Source organism: Corvus cornix, chromosome 3 (genome assembly GCF_000738735.6).
Source record: "Corvus cornix cornix isolate S_Up_H32 chromosome 3, ASM73873v5, whole genome shotgun sequence".
Lineage (NCBI taxonomy): Eukaryota > Metazoa > Chordata > Aves > Passeriformes > Corvidae > Corvus > Corvus cornix.
The window spans coordinates 88,495,857-88,511,919 of NC_047056.1; the positions used below are offsets into that span (position 1 = coordinate 88,495,857).

Consider the following 16,063-nt stretch of genomic DNA (forward strand, 5'->3'; position numbering starts at 1 on the left):
ACGATGATAAAAGCAGCAAAAAAGTGAACTGACTACAAGACTGCATCCACTACTTCAAAAGTTATTTAAAAGTATGTTCTGGAAGCTCCTTTGGCCATACAAACTAGTGGGAAATCTGTCTTAATTTGCAGTGGAGTGTAGGAAAAACCTCAGGTACTCTTTTAATAGGTAATAAAGGCCTTGCCTTACACACACACACACCAGAGCACAAGGGTAGACTTAAGTCACTAAAGAAGAGACCTTGAAACAGAAATGTTAAAAATACCATCCAGGATGCCATCCCAGCTCACAGTGCGTCATCCTGAGACCCTCTGACATTGTATTCAGCCCTCCTAGGAAATACATCCGTATTAGGCATATTTGGTAGTATAGGCAGTAAATGCAGAGATCTTTGCCCAACACAGCTGTGTAAATTGAATATTATCACTTTTTTTACTCTGGTGATGCTTCTGGCCTGAATATGACACCTCCAAGTAGAGTGCAATATTCCTAGAATGCATTTCCAACTGTACCAAGTTTTGACAAATTATGATGTACACGAGTTTCCTATGGTAACATAGAAATATGGAGAGTTGATATTGCTTGAGCATGATCCCCTCTTTGGATGGGGGTATACAGACACACCTGCATGTCCAGATAAAGACTGAACATGGAAGGGCATTGTCACCATTTGGAAGAATTTAAAATTTGACAGTGTGACTAACCAATTTGTTGAAGAGACTTACATACTTTTTCATAGTAGTAGCAAGCTGAAAAATTTTGTGATGCACTCAGAATTCATCCTAAGAAGACACTATCACAGATAATCCAGATCTCGCAGTAGCAGTTGGATGTACTTACAGGAGACTTTTCATTAACTCCCACTTTTAGGAACTAACTGCTCAAGACACAGGGCTGACTAGGCTTCTGGGAATTCTGACATCCGATATGGCAGCTGGTGCGACTTGTGCACATAATAAAACCATGAAAATAAGGTTACAAAGAAAAATTCACACCTGCTTTGGAGTTCTGGCTGCTAATATGGAATAGAGACAATCCACTCTGAGGCAGAGCAACTTTGACATTCTGTCACTTGGTGAAAACCCTGAACTAGGATTTGCAGGTAGAAGTGCTGTTTTATCTTCAGAACAGGTCTTTCCTTAAGGCAATACCTGCTACAAAATTCCCTTTCCTTGAGAAGAAAACAATCTTGTAGCATTTGGGCTATAAAAAAACACTTTTTGTTTTACTGAAACAGGGAATATGACAGGGGAAGGAAGGTGCATCAGAACAGAACTGAATGCTAGTAATAATTTTGTTCAACACCCAGAGTCTTGACATGTTGCAGTTTCAAGGCCCAGCTAAGCTACAACAGTCTATTTCTAAAGGAGATTCAACCTTACTGACACAGATTGCCTTACAGTTCCTTGCATCCAACAGGTTGGGCAAAGACTTGCATGCACAACAAAAGACTAACTGTGAGTGCCTACCTCAGGAGTCTCTGCTTTTTCTGTGACACCACTGATGGAGATGAATAGCCCATATTAGATGAGATGCTAATCTGAAAAGCCAGAAGCAAAGTTGTGTGTCCTGTGTGTAGGTCGTATTTTCAAGAAAGGGGGGACCAGCTATACAGTCTAGTGCTGGAAAAACTAAGCATGTCATCTCCTTCATGCTTAACAAAAGTAGACTTCCTCAGAAAGGTCTCTGGCCACAGGTTATATGAGACAGGTCTGAGCAATGATGAAACTGAAATAGTGAAAAACCACCCTGCTTCATTGTCTCCTACACCGAGACTGCCAAGAAGAGAAAATCAGTGGCAAGAATGACATCTGTTTAAACTGGTGATACAATTCTTATGATGACATTGGCCTGCACAGGCTCCAGCTGTGCAACTTGGCCCTCAGAGACAGGGAAGACGGAGATCCCTTGCTGAAAATGTTACTGGCTGCTAAAATGAAAAGGATCAAAGATAAGCTCATCCTTCACTTTAGGAGGAAGTTTCTTGGACACTGAACATACATCACAGTTGTAAGATGTTTTCAGCCAGTTGTCCCTAGTATTACCTATGATATGATAAACTTCATGGAGAAATACTGAGTGCACCCTAGGATCAACTTTCAGATCCTAAAATTTATCTCAGCACTCTGTTGCTCTTGCCAAAGACTAAAATGGCAAGCCATCTGTGAAAAGAGAGGGTCTAACCAGAGGAGTAAGAAAGTACATCAAGAGCCTCAGGGAGAGTTGAAACTGGAAAGTAATTGTTTTGTTCATAAGGAGCAGAAGTTACTCCAATTTGAAGTGAGGCTTCAAATTTGTGCCAGAACAGAGTACTCAGCGATAACCTCTTTACACTGTAGGTAGCAGATTCAGTAACACAGATTTGCTCTTGAGATAAGATTAAAGATTCTAAAACAGACAGATCATCATCAAATGTGCAAAGCTACCAAAACCCTTCCCTGCGGGCCAGAAGTCCTGGAGAACTGCCAGCTTCTTTGGGTCTTGATTACAGGCCAGATGCAACAGCAGCCCTGGTCAGATGTTTTCCTTCTTCCTAGACAGCAAAATATGAGTACTTGTGTCCTTATGCAAGTCTGCATGTCTGGGTAGGAGAGAGGATTGAAGGCTGCCAAAGAGGTAGTTCAGAAACTTTTCCTCATGTTCCTTTCTTACCCTAGGATTGAGGGCCTGATAAAAGAAATAGACAAGCAGGTTATGTACATTGCTGAAACAAAACGAGTGCATTCAAATTATGCACTGAAAAATCAAGCACACTTAAAGCCACATCACTAAGCAGGAGAAATCACAAGTGAAGGAAATTATATTAATTTTTTGGAAAAAAAAAACAACCAAGCAAGGTCCTTGAAAAGAACACCACATACAGGCAAGTGAGCCAGATCATCACAACTGGAACTAGCAAGCTACAAGCAAGTGCTCTGCCATCACCAGAGTTGAAAGAAGGAAGAGCTTTTTTCTTGTTCTTTTCATGGGTATCTGGAGCAGGGAAGGTGAGGCATGAACTAACGTGCTCTAATACAACTGAAACAGCCCCACCCTGCCTAAATGGCAACCTGAACATCTCTTGATTAGGGAGGTATAATTTTAGCAACTTTCACAAGCCTCCAGTAAATTAGGCCATTCAATTTCACTACAGGCAATGTAATTCAAGGATTAGAAATACTCAGAAATTAAACACACATGAGAGCAAACTTCATCATTCTACTGACAGGTCCACCCTTAGGAATGTTGAATCTTTAAGAAAACTGGACTGCTAGCTATTAGGAAAGCTTGCATTCAAATTTAACAAACATATATACTGGTTTAATTGATAACAACCTGATGTCTATTATTTCCAAAAGTAATAAATAAAAGTTAAATTGCACAGGCAGACCTCAAAAAATTTGAGAATATAACTTTAATTTGCAGACTTTTCTGCTGTCCTCTTCTGCTTCCCTGTCACCTCCCCTATTAGACTCCGTTGCTGCTCTTACAAACTTTTCCAGCTCTCATTTCCTAACCTTTCCCAGCTTTCCTTCTTCATGCTTGAAAGTACAGTTTGAAGTGGTACTCTCTCTCCCTTTTGCACTGCCTGTAAGGCCAGAAACACTGGTAGTACAAGAAGAGATAACTCCCTTCTAAGGTCATGAAGGCCTCCAGAAGAACAATGCAATAAAAAGAGTATCTGCTCTTCCAGATGTCAGATTATTAACCCCAAAACATCCCTGTTGTGAAAAGGAGCTTTCAGGGAAAGCAGAGTATGTCTGGTACAGACAAACCTGTTCATTAAACTGACAAATCCATCAAGCCTTTATTCAGCATATTGAGAGTATTTCTGCCTTTGTAATTTGGCCAAAACTTTATTCTTTTCCACTGGGAGAGTGGAATCAGGAACACCGATTCATATTTCCTGGATGCCAAAGTGATCCTGTTTCCTCCTACCTCACTTACCTAGTCTCTGCACAAAAACAGAGCTTTTCAGAAGGTTGGGCTTTTTTACTTTGAGGCAAATATGAGCTCAGTTTCCAATAATGGAAAAAAAAAAAAGGCCAAGAGCAGTTCATCAGGGAACATTTCCCTTTTTGTGATTTAGATATGAGGATGGTCCAAGGAAATGTAGGCACAAAAGCATCAGAATTATGAATATGTTGTTCTTCAGCGCAACCCCTCTAAAAATTAAAACTATTTTATACTGTTTTTTACAGGTGACTTTCTATGTATATCATTAGCAAATGGATTTACACAGTTACGCTACAACCTTGGAGACAAAACCATCATCCTACAGACCCTTCAGAGGGTCCATGCAAATGGAAATACATGGCACTCACTCAGTGCAGGAAGAGTTGGTAATGAAGGCTACCTGGACCTGGATGGAGTAAACGTTACTCAAAAAGCTAGTCCTGGAATGAATGCACTAGACACACACACAGATTTTTTTGTCGGAGGGGTGTCCTCCTTAAACCTTGTCAATCCAATGGCAATAGAAAATGAACCCACAGGTTTCACTGGTTGTATTCGAGAAATTGTTATAAACAACAGGGAACTGAAGCTTACTGTGACTGACCCCAAAGGTGGAGCCAACATTGGTGACTGTGACGGAACAGATTGTGGTTACACTGTGTGCAAAAATAATGGAACGTGTCTAGTTGAAAACTCAGGCTTTTCTTGTTCCTGCCCAAGAGAGTGGACAGGGACCACGTGTGAACAATCTATTCACTGTTCACAAAATATGTGTGGGTCTCACGCGCTCTGTATTCCTCAACCTTCTTCATTTTCATATACCTGTGTATGTGCACTAGGCTGGACAGGTAAGTACTGCGATAACAAAATCAAATTTTATATAGCACAGTTTGTTGGTAACTCCTACATTAAATACACAGATCCTTTTTATGGAAAAAGAGATCTCCAGTACAGCCGCCTTTCTTTAAATTTTACTACCAATCAAACTGAAGGCTTAATAGCATGGATGGGAAAAAGTGAAAATGAAGATAATGACTTTCTTGCCATTGGTCTTGCCAATGGAACTTTAAAAGTTGTGATTAATCTTGGAGAAAGAATCTCTGTTCCTCTAATGCATAGCAAATACTTTACCTGTTCTGTTGGAAGATGGCATTTCATTACTGTAGTCCAAAACCAAACTTGTATTAAGGTTTATCTTGATGAGGAACTAATCCTTTTTGAAGATATTGACCCACAAAGGAAATACACTGCTTTAAACTACGGTGGCATTTGCTACTTTGGTGGGTTTGAAATTGGCAGGAAAGTCAATACAGTCACTACAGGGCTTTTTCAGAAGGAATTCATTGGTAAAATTAAAGATGTTGTGCTCTTCCAAGATTCTAAAAAGATTCAGCTAATGAAAGCAGAAGGGTACAACATTTATGATGGAAATTCTGGAAATTAATTGAAAAAACTGTCCAAGACACTTTTAAAAAATGATAAAATTCCTTTTCCTTCTGTTTATTGTGTTAGCTGGCAGTGTATGACTCAGCAACCAATGTAAGAAAGCACTTAAAAAGTAATAAGGGACAAATTTATGTGGAGTATTAATAGCATATAAAATATGATCAACTGTTTTACTCCTAGAATTATTTATACATACTCTTTAGCATTTACTTTAAAATAATGGGAAAGTCTGCAGGTTTTTTTTTTTCTTTATTGTGCTGCTAATAGTTTTGTAAACAAAGAGGTAGTGAAGCTTATAAAGCCAACCATCATTCAAGTGTTGTTTGTTGCTTTATGAGAACAGACAACTGTTACCTATTTCTCCAACTCTTAAATTTTACTAGAATGTTTCTTTTATAGTTCTATAATATTACGGTCAAGTGTAAAAACTGAAATTGGTGGGGGAAGAAAAGGTGTACTTGAGCAAAAAAGCACATTAACTGCAGAGAATTTTTAAAATCTTAACAGCTGTAATTACTTGTTAAGCCCACAAAGACTAATTAGGTAATGAAGTTGTTCTCCCTCCTTTCTGAGTCTGTTAACAGACAGAGGTTTTGGTCATAGTAAACCAAATTTCTATGAATATATTTTTCATTAATTTTTAATCTCAAAAGTAAATAGAGCTGTTCATACATAAATACAAAAATTCCATTCCTTCTCAAAAAGCTGTGTTATATTCTACTTTAGGAAGCAATAAAAAAAAATTCAAGTTCTATTTTAATGTGCTTACACCCATGATGTATGATGGCATCTACATTTCTCATTTCATTGCTGGCTTAGTATGTAAGTAAAATTATTAAATAAAAATAATAGTGATTGTTTCCTATCTTTTCCTTTTTCACTTTACTATTGCTCAAAAGCACATAATAAACCATCACCTCCTTGCATGGAAATTCTCTGAAAGCAAGTCATCAGCATGTACCTGTCAGAAACAAGTAACTATTTTGGGGTGGAGAGGGAGGTGAGGATGGGGTGTGCATTATGGAGCAAAGGCCATAAGCATCTAGAACTAGGTGACACACGTTTGCTTCCACATCACCATACTTAGTGTGTAGCAATGAAAGCACTGTCAAGTCAGTTGCAGGTGACTTAAAGATAACTAAAGTGCATGGGAGCTACCCCCAGATGTTTTACTAAGCATCTGCAAACATCTTTGGGAGGTTCATTCTATCTTCTTCAGCTGCTCTGAGCCCTCAAGTGATCAGCCTGATGCAACAGTTTCTGCACCTTTTCCCAAAAGGCAGCTCATGAAGCCCACCTGGCATTTGAGCTGTCCCCAGATTCTTCTCTTCCAGTTTCTCTAAGTAGGGCCTTTTATGACCATGTGATGCTGGAGAAGGGAGCATATTTAAGGTTTATCCTGTTCTCTCTGGGGCTTCTGGTGTACTGCCAGTTCCTAAGCAGTTCACATTGCCTTTTGTGATCTGAGCAGTGATTCAGTGTAAAACAAGGAACAAGCAATCGGAGTACTTCCAGCTAACACAAATGTTGGAAGGACAGTGACTGAAGGCCATGGAGAAGTAAAATCCTTTATTCCTGTAGTAGCAGGATTTATTCCCATTACACTAACTCACATCCTAGGAACAAATCCTGGAGACTGTCGCTGTTTGTTAATTTAAACACTTAACAAAACTCTCCCTCAAGAGCTGTTTTACTGTGGCTCTCTTCAGGTTTTACATACACAAGGCAGGTAGCAAAGCACTCAGCAAACTTGAAAAATGTTTACATATTCTTTTAAACAAATTATTTCTGGTATTTCTGGCAGAAAGCATTCCCATCCCTTCCATACAGGCAGTTGCAATTTTCACTGCTTCCAGTTTATTTTCAAAGCAGAGATGGATGCACATGTGAGAGGCAGATCACCAGTGGACTTGGAGTAGACTACTTTTCAATGGATTGAAAGAAAATCTTCACATGCAGAACTGTCAATTTAAAGCTTACTCCAAAAATGAGAACAATGCTTTGGTGCACTTCTGTGCCTACAGAACTCTGGTGTAAATACTTAAACAACAAAACACATGTATAATACTACCAGATATAGTCAATGGCACTACTGCTACACAGACCATGGAATTAATTTGGAAAAGACTAATTTTATTTTAAAGATGTTTGAATATTTCTTTTAGTTACTGAGGATTTTTTAAAATTAGTCTTCTCAACTGTGAGCCTAAGAAACATCACTTAATAAAAGTCTACCACCTCCTTCATTCAGTGCAAGATTTTTAGCCAATTTGACCGTGAGGTTTCTTGAAAGGTATACAAGTAAAAATTTACCTTAAAATATATTCATAATTAAAACCAACAATTAAGGTGTTGTTAAACTGGGAAGACCTTTCTGGAAAGAAGAGGCTTTTCTACAGCAAAGTGCAAAATGCTCTGTCAGCAGCATAGTAAGGTTGTGTACTCAGAATGGAAAAACAAAATGCTGAAAACTGAAACAATAAACCTCAGTTTTTCTTTATACAGTGGAATATTTTTGCTGTTTCTGATAGACTCAATGAGATGCCCAGTGTATTTTAATAAGTATACTCTTAAGTATAAGAGTAGGTGATTTGTTTTCATGTTTGCATGTGGTTTGGCATTGGTGAATGGTAGTCCACAAAATACGAAGTTACCAGAAGTTCCAAGGGTACAAACACTTCTGCCCTTCTCCCCCCTCTTTGCTCTCCAGAACTCAAAACAAACCGAGCCATGAAGTGTACAACACATGTGGCATTCTGTGACTCAGCCTTCTATATTCATTTAGCCTACAGTTTCACAGCTATGAAATCAAACACACACAGTATGTGAGAAAGTTTTATCATTTTAGAATCAAAATATCCCTTAAAATATTTACATTTTACAGTAAAAAGGATAGCAAAACACAAAGTAATGTACAAGCTTAGGTATTCAAGTTTTTGAAGCATGGAAAATGGTGGGAGAAATGAATTTACTACTACAAATAATTTTCAAGAATTTAGGTTAGAAATGCTTTCTTATTAAAACAAGTGCAGTTTAAAGGAGTAACATTTGAGCAGCTCAGCCTTCCAATTTCTGGTCACAAACTGCTTCAGATGCTTAGGAAATACTTGAAATATAATATAATGAAATACATTTGAGTTTTTTGTTGTACTACTGAATAATTTAAAAAAAAACCCAAACTCTTCACACCACCGAGCATATTATGTTTTGTTGTAATGTGTGGATTCTGAGGCTTTGCTGCAGTCTTTAAAAACAGTGCAATTTAAAAAGAAGGTTATTGTATGAAAACCACCTTTAAAATTATCAGAGCATCTTAAAACAGAAGAGAGCACAAATTACCAAAGGCAGCAACTATATTGCAGACTTTACTAATGCCAACTTCCTCAGCTAAGAAAATTCCTAAGCCTTTATTGCATATTAATAAAAGAAATCTTTAAAATTTTGAATATACAGCAATGTAAAATTCTTAAAAATATTAAACTCCTACTTCTAGCGATAGTTGGTATAATGAAAAAAAGGATGAGTATTGGTACATTGAGTGGTACCAAAACACAGACTTGTTTCTGCAAAACACCAACACGGAATAAAAAAGATGGCACAATCCTAGCAGGCTCTTTTTTTTTTTTTTTTGTCATACAAAGTTTTACAATGTTACTCTAACAGTTTATTGAAATAATTTTAAAAGACTGCCTGCATCTTTTTACCTTTTGCTTTTAGTTCTGTCACTGTGGTCCCTATGTCTCTCTCTGTTCTTTTCACTTTCTCGTTCTCTATGCTTGTCTTTGCTTTTCTCCCTCTCCTTATCTTTTTCATGAGCCTGTTCATCACTTTTAGGCTTCTCTGTCTTTTTTTCTGGGTTTCTAGTCTCTCGGGGGCTTTTTCCATCAGCAGCTCTATCACTGTGTGGAGATCGCACTCTTTCTTTGTCTCTCTGTCCTTCCTCTCTACTCTTCCGCTCTCTCTCTTTTTCCTGGTTTCTGTCTCGGCGCCTGTTTCTTTCAGAATCTTGTTCCCAGTATTTTTCGTTGCTCCACTCTTTTTCATGTCTGTCCTTTTTTTGGGGATGGGTTTCACTGTAAAGTCTTTGTCGATCATTTTTGCCTCTGCTGAACCCTCTCTCCAAATGCTGTTCTTCTCTGCCCCACGGATCACTGTGGCGTCTTTCTGGCCTCCTACTGTCTTTACTCTGAAAAAAATTTTCTGGTCCCAAAAATCTTGATTGTTTGTGAGCCACAGGTAGCCCTTGTGCAATGGGTCCGGCATACTGTGGTGGCTGACCTGATAAATGAGCTACTGGTGGCCATGGCATCATTGGATTTTGAGGAAAACCAAAGCCAGGAGGAGGAAGAAGCGGAGGTGGTAAATGAGGAGGAAATCCAAACATAGGGCTGTTTTGTGGAGGGAAGTTATGAGGTGCAGGAGCCTGAAATTGAAATCCAGGTGGATTAGATTTAGGATGCTGAAAATTCTGCTGCGGAGGTCCAACAGATGAGAAGCTGCCACTTGCAATAGGGCTTGGGACTTTGGAAATAAATTCAGAACGAGAAGAGTTTTCAGTTTCAAAATGAGATGAAGTTGCAGCTGGTCCTCTTCTAAATGAGTTCACTGTTTCAATGTTTTGCATCAGTGCATCTTCCTGTGAGTGTTTGGTATCTTCTGCTTGTGATGCAACTGTGTTATCTGCCTTAGCTGCAGCTGAACTGAACTGTGTTTCATTGGTTTGTGCATCACTTTGATACATGTTTAAGCCCCCTTCTCCAGAAGGCTGTTTATTCTCTGACTCTCCTTGATCATTTCCTGAAGCATTTTGTCGGTCTTCATTCCTGCTAATATCTCCGTCCTTGCTTTCTGAAATATTAGTCTGCTGGCTTCGTCCAGCTGCCTGTCGTGGGTCTCTTTTAAGATTAATAAATGGTGGTGATTTAGAAGTATTAGCAGTAGTACCTTCAGCAGAGCCTACATTAACACTGTTCTCATTGGGTTTTTTTCCTGAATTTGATGAGGAAGAAAAGCTGGAATTTGTGCTCCTTCTAACTTCCTGTGCAACACTATCCTTTTCCAGTAACTGTCGCTTTGGGTCATTTTCTTTACTTTCTTCAGTTTCTTTATTCTGTGACTGAGCAGACAAATTTGCTAAAAATGCTTCTGTGGAGACATCTGGAGGTTTTCCCTTAAGACTCAGCCCCATCAAAGAACCAGCACTTCTTGAAGAACCTGAGGTCCCTACAACTGCTGCATCCACAGTTACAGCAGCATTAGTGGATTCTTGAGGATCATCCAAACCAGTCTTTGCTTCACTAACTTCAGCAGTTACATCAGCAACATCCATGGTTTCTTCTTTCAAGGTTGCCTGTTCATTTAATAATGGTATGTCTTCACTAGGACCTGCTTCTGACTTGCTGTGCTCATAAACCTGCCCTGTCGTACCCAACAGGCTTTGAAGAATATCATCCACTGGCAACGGTTTATTTGCCAGCTCCAGAGTAGAAGGCTGGTTTTCCCATCCAACCAGGACTCCAGGAAGAAACCTGAGAGGCTTTGGTGGTTCATGTTTGGTACTTTCCACCAATGGTTCAATAACTGCTGGAGCATCATCTGTATTAGACTGCTGTGGTTTATTTCTCTGCTTGTGTAGCACAGTTGTGAAGGAATTAAAAAAATTATTTTCCTCTTCTTCTTCTAGTGCCAAATCATGATGAGAGACTTCAGGTTTGCTTGGCTTGCTTTTCTTCTCTGGTGGCAAGCTACTCAAGGTACTTTCAGCAGCTTCATCTGCAAAACTACTGGTAACACTTGAAACAGCAGTAATCTGCCTCTTCATTTTCTGGCGAATTATCAATCCCAGTAATAAATTTGGTCGATGTATTTCAATCCCTGTACAAAATTGTAACAGCAATTTATCATCTCTTTGTATTGTGGTTAAGGTAATAAATTTAACAAAAATAACCCCCATACACGTACAGTGTACTATTGAAAGTAATAATCTTATGGTATTTGAAATTGTTCTGCTTGTCATGTTAACATTAACAACACTTAAAATAATAAAAAGATGTATTTCCAATATTGAAATTATGACTTCAAGTACTGCCAATTAAAACTGTTTCATACACTGTAACTTCCAAATAGAAAATACAAGAGAGTTATATAGGACATCTAATCTCATCAGAAACAGCACAGAAGTTAAACATTGTGTTAGTCTAACATAGCTACAACATGCTAACAGTGGTAGCAAGGTATAATAGGAAAAAAAAGTAAACGGAACACTTGCAAAAGCGAAGTCTCCTCATCAATTTGTGTTAGACATACTTCTTCAAAGATTTACCAAGAGCAAATTTCAGAAACATTTCCCTCATTCCAGGAAAGGCACCATGCTTCAAGGCACACTATTACCTATCTCTTCACTATCTATTTTGTTCTTATAGTTGCAAAAAAACTGAGTTGTAGCTCATTCTCTCTTCATTTTGGCTCTGCCTATCTCAAAAAGAGAGATCATCTACAAGTTTTTATAACCAAGATAAACTGATGCAAAATAACTCAGGTGTAAGCAGAACAACTGAGAGCCATTTCCAGACCTTTTCTTTCTTGCCCATCTACATTTTAAACTTTCAATGAATTTTTTGTAAGGAACTTTGGAATACTTTAGAAAAAAAGGTTAGTATGTTTCAAATAATGAAAAATACTATTTTAAATTGAGAGTATCAATTTGGAACTCATGACTTCTACCATAGTCCACTTGTGTGACTGAGTTTACTGACATTGAAACCTACAAAGCCACCTGTATTAGAGAAAGAGGGTAGCAGACATAAAACAAGGTTGCACACACTAATCTTTTAGTCTTTGAAATATCAGAATAATCTAGCAAGGGGTAATTAATGTCTTTTCAAGGAAACTAATATAATAATACTATGGAAAACTCATAACATATTTGAACAAAATAGCTAGCATTTTAAAATTTTATTTCTTCTTATATTTCTGTTGCCAACTTCTTTAAGTAGCGTTACAATAATAAAGTTCCAATTTCCAAGCTGTACTTACCAGGCCCATCAAAAGGCACAAGATGATGAGGGACTTTATCTGAGGAACCTAAGGGGATGAGGTACAAATCTTTCACTTGCTTCATGTTATTGGCCGCTACGCCGTAACGTTTTCTACTGCTGAAATAGGCGAACAATAATGCATAGGAGATCTGATCCTCTTCAGTTACTGGGGTAAAGCGAACCACACAGATTTCCTGGTTACAAGAAGAGAGAGAAAAAGATGGTCAAGTATATTTTTCTGTGAAATGTTATTTTTTTTACTGACTGCTCTTTATTTAAAAGAGCAGTGCTGAGGAGAAAAAGCTATGCCAAAAAGGCAGAGAACAGAGGAGACAGAAGGAGCAGAAACATGGCCAAAATTAGTTCAGAACTAGATAAAACAAATAGAAAGCATTTAGGATGAAAAAATTAATTGAAGTGCGTGACAAAAGAGACAATATTTTAACAGCCAGCTAAATAACAAGTTTTAGGGAAGCCTGCCAGCTTCCAATGAAGTATTCTACTCCCTACCCTAAACATTACTAGAAAGCTGCATTTTGTAGTCTGTTGTGCCCAAGATATCCACTCATAATAGTGGAAGACCAGTCTTCAGATCCCAGAATTACACCCAAAGCCCAGCTCAGGAGTTGATGATGCTGATGCTGTTTAATGGCTTAATGAACAGCCTGGAAGTCTGGACATAAGACCCTCTGCAAAACTGAGACGGCACCTAAGCAGGGGCAGTGGTGCACATGCTGAAGGACTGGCGGCCATTCAGAGGGACCTCAGGAGGCTGAAAAAAAAGGCTGACCTTTGTCAATGTCAGCAAAGGCAAAATGCAACATCTTGCACTTGAGCTGGAGTAACCATATGCACCAGGACTGGCTGGGGAACTGACTGGCTGGAAAACGGCTTGGCATAAAATGATGTGGGGGTCCTGGTGGACAAGCTGAGTATGAACGGGTGATGTATCCATGCCAAGAAGGCCAACTGCAATCTGGTGTCAGAATCAAAGTAGCCAGCAGACCAAGGGAAATGGCTATTCCTTTCTATCCAGCACTTGTGAAACAGCATCTGGAAAAGACTTCCTAGTTTTACGTTTCCCAGCACAAGGACAACTGGCACACACTGGGACAAGTCCAGCAAAAAGCTGGATTTTTTTGCACAATGTAACTCTACTGAAAATGAAAGGGTAACACTTGAGATGTGAAGTTGTATCCAATCATTCATGGCAAGTTACTGTGTCAAAGGAAGACAAGTATTCTCACACAGCAAATGACAGTTTAAGGTTAGGTAGGAAGAAAGTAAATGCCAGCAGTTGCTACCCATCCCATTCAACATAACCATGAGATATTCCTAAAGTTCACCTATTTTGCAAATGTTTCAGAGAGAAAAAAACCAAGTCTTTACAATGACTAAGATGCATATTAAACAGCAAGTCTACTACGTAAAATTCTTACCTTGGTCCCTGAAGCTTTGATTTTTTCTACATAATCCCAGACAGTGTGGGGAGATATCCTGCCACCTACTTGAATGCTATCAGGTAAATCCTATGAGAAAGGACAACAGAAATATGAATCCAACATAAATATTGTGGTAAGTCCTTCATCCAGTATCTGTTTCATAAATTCAAAACATACTTAGTTCTTTTGTTTCTTAAATTATAATTTAAAAATATCAGTAGAAGTTACAACAGAAAAAAGAATTTAAACTCTGGACCTTTAAGATATCAGTGCAAAGTCAATGATATGTACTAAATTAGTTATTGTTCAATACTGTTCATCTATACCTTGCCAAAACTATTCCTTCTGGTAACATTAACTGCAAACGTAACTATACTGTGCTCTGGAACACTCAAACTATCCAAAAGATCACACCACAATGAGAGCTCCAACCCATGTATATAATAAACTTTCAACATCTTCATTATGAGGGGAAAACATAACCTACATGTGCATGTATATACAGATGTAAATTCTTCATGGATACTATTGAGTTCACTGTTCCCAAGAAAAAGAAACAGACTTTCACAAAAATAATTTTTTGAAATAAAGCAGAAGAGTTTTGAAAAGTGCATCATACTCATATAACAATCCTTTAGTATTAAGGATTACTGCATGGCCTGCACTTCCCTGAAGATCTACAGCAAAGTAAAGACAATCTTACTAATAGAAGACCTAAGCCCCTTTAATTAGAAAGGTGATGCATCCTATGTAGCTGTCAAGAAGAAAAATGGAGCCTTATAAGCTCTCTGATCCATATTTTGTGACATGAAGACAACTATTATAAGCAGTTGCATGCTTTTATTGTCTCTCAGACACAGAAGAGAACATTACATAAACTTTTTTTTTAGAGACAATTTAGTCACAACGCAAGGTTAGGACAAGAACTGCCACCAGATAGGCAAAAAAAATAAACTCCATTACGCAGGTTTCTGTTATAGATGGGAAAATGAACCAGAGGTTCATGTAATGAATGCTTGACTTACAAACATAGACCTTAACCTATGTCCTCCCACAAATACTTTATTCAGTAAAACGGTCATGCGTCACTGTCTTCCGTCATTATACTATTATTAGGGTATAAGGTAAACAAGTTGGCAAAATTAATAAATGAATTGTTCATTCTTTGCAATAAATGTAAATACCTCTGTTAAATATTCAAAGGAGCCAGAAACTGGATAAGCCTTAATAACAAACTTTGCTACTGAAGGCATATTGATAAAGCCCTTCCAGATGAAATTCAGGCGTGCCAGAAACAGACTTTCACATTCCACAGTACCAGGTGTTTCTGACCTAAAAAAAAAGACGAACAAAAACCCACTTGGTTTACAACATGATATATCATGCAAGACAGTGTAAATCATCATTTTTCTTTATCACAGAAATGCAGTATTATCAAGAATTTTCTTTTTCAGTTAAGCATATTTGAGGGTCAACAAAAAGAGACCAGCAGTCAACCATGTTTCTCATCTTCCAGTGGAGTACCTCTGTGGTACAGGAAGGACAGTCAGATAAGCAGCACATTAGTTCACTAATCTATCTTTTAAAAACAGAGGAGTTGTTTAGCCCAAGAATTATCAAATGCTACTGAAGAGGACACAAACACGCACAGGTGCTGCAGAGACAGCAGTATCTTCCCCTGCTAGGGACAAGATGACAACACACTGCCTGCTGGCCTATCCTGTTTTTCTATCTCCTACATTTTGTGCCACCACTGTCAGTCCACCACCTGAACGCCTATGTCACCCTACTCTCTCGTCCCACAAACTGGCTCCTCATGTCTTCTCACCTATGCATCATTTCCACACCTCCTGTAAGTGCCTCCTCCCAACTCCACCTATAGAAAACCATTTTTCCTCCCTTTGAAAAAAAGCCTCAGTTTTGTCAACAAAGCAGCTGAAAAAATTAATGGGATGACTTAAATAATTTCACAGGAGAGTGTTTCTCAACCTGAGTGTTTCCTTATGAAAAAGATTACACATTTCAACATTTCCCAATATGTTGCTATCAAAATATACTAGGCATGCTATTAGCAGTTTTAAGCTGCTCAGTAGTACCAGATATTGTGCTGTTACAGTAACAGGGTAACCTACGTTTATTTCTGTCTACACTGGAAATTACCTTGAATCTGCTGTAAGCTATTCAAAAACCAAAGTTCACTGT

The 16,063-nt window shown here is 38.3% G+C and overlaps 2 protein-coding genes across 6 annotated transcripts in view; one reads left to right on the top strand and one right to left on the bottom strand.

Moving 5' to 3' along the window:
- EYS (eyes shut homolog) overlaps positions 1 to 6,308 on the top strand; it is an 852,840-nt gene extending 846,532 nt beyond the window's left edge. The window contains exon 49 of the mRNA XM_019287512.3: positions 4,182 to 6,308. Coding sequence (XP_019143057.3) covers positions 4,182 to 5,380 — 1,199 coding nt within the window. The 3' untranslated portion in view covers positions 5,381 to 6,308. The remainder of the gene's footprint in view (positions 1 to 4,181) is intronic.
- A 617-nt stretch (positions 6,309 to 6,925) lies between these two features.
- The window catches only part of PHF3 (PHD finger protein 3), a 49,704-nt gene continuing 40,566 nt past the window's right edge, over positions 6,926 to 16,063 (bottom strand). For all 5 annotated transcript variants that reach the window (XM_039569294.1, XM_039569293.1, XM_039569292.1 and 2 more), the window contains 4 exons: positions 15,046 to 15,193; positions 13,859 to 13,948; positions 12,418 to 12,613; positions 6,926 to 11,256 (listed from right to left, as the gene is read on the bottom strand). In XM_039569294.1, the coding sequence (XP_039425228.1) occupies positions 9,083 to 11,256; positions 12,418 to 12,613; positions 13,859 to 13,948; positions 15,046 to 15,193 (2,608 nt within the window). In that variant the 3' untranslated portion in view covers positions 6,926 to 9,082. The remainder of the gene's footprint in view (positions 11,257 to 12,417; positions 12,614 to 13,858; positions 13,949 to 15,045; positions 15,194 to 16,063) is intronic.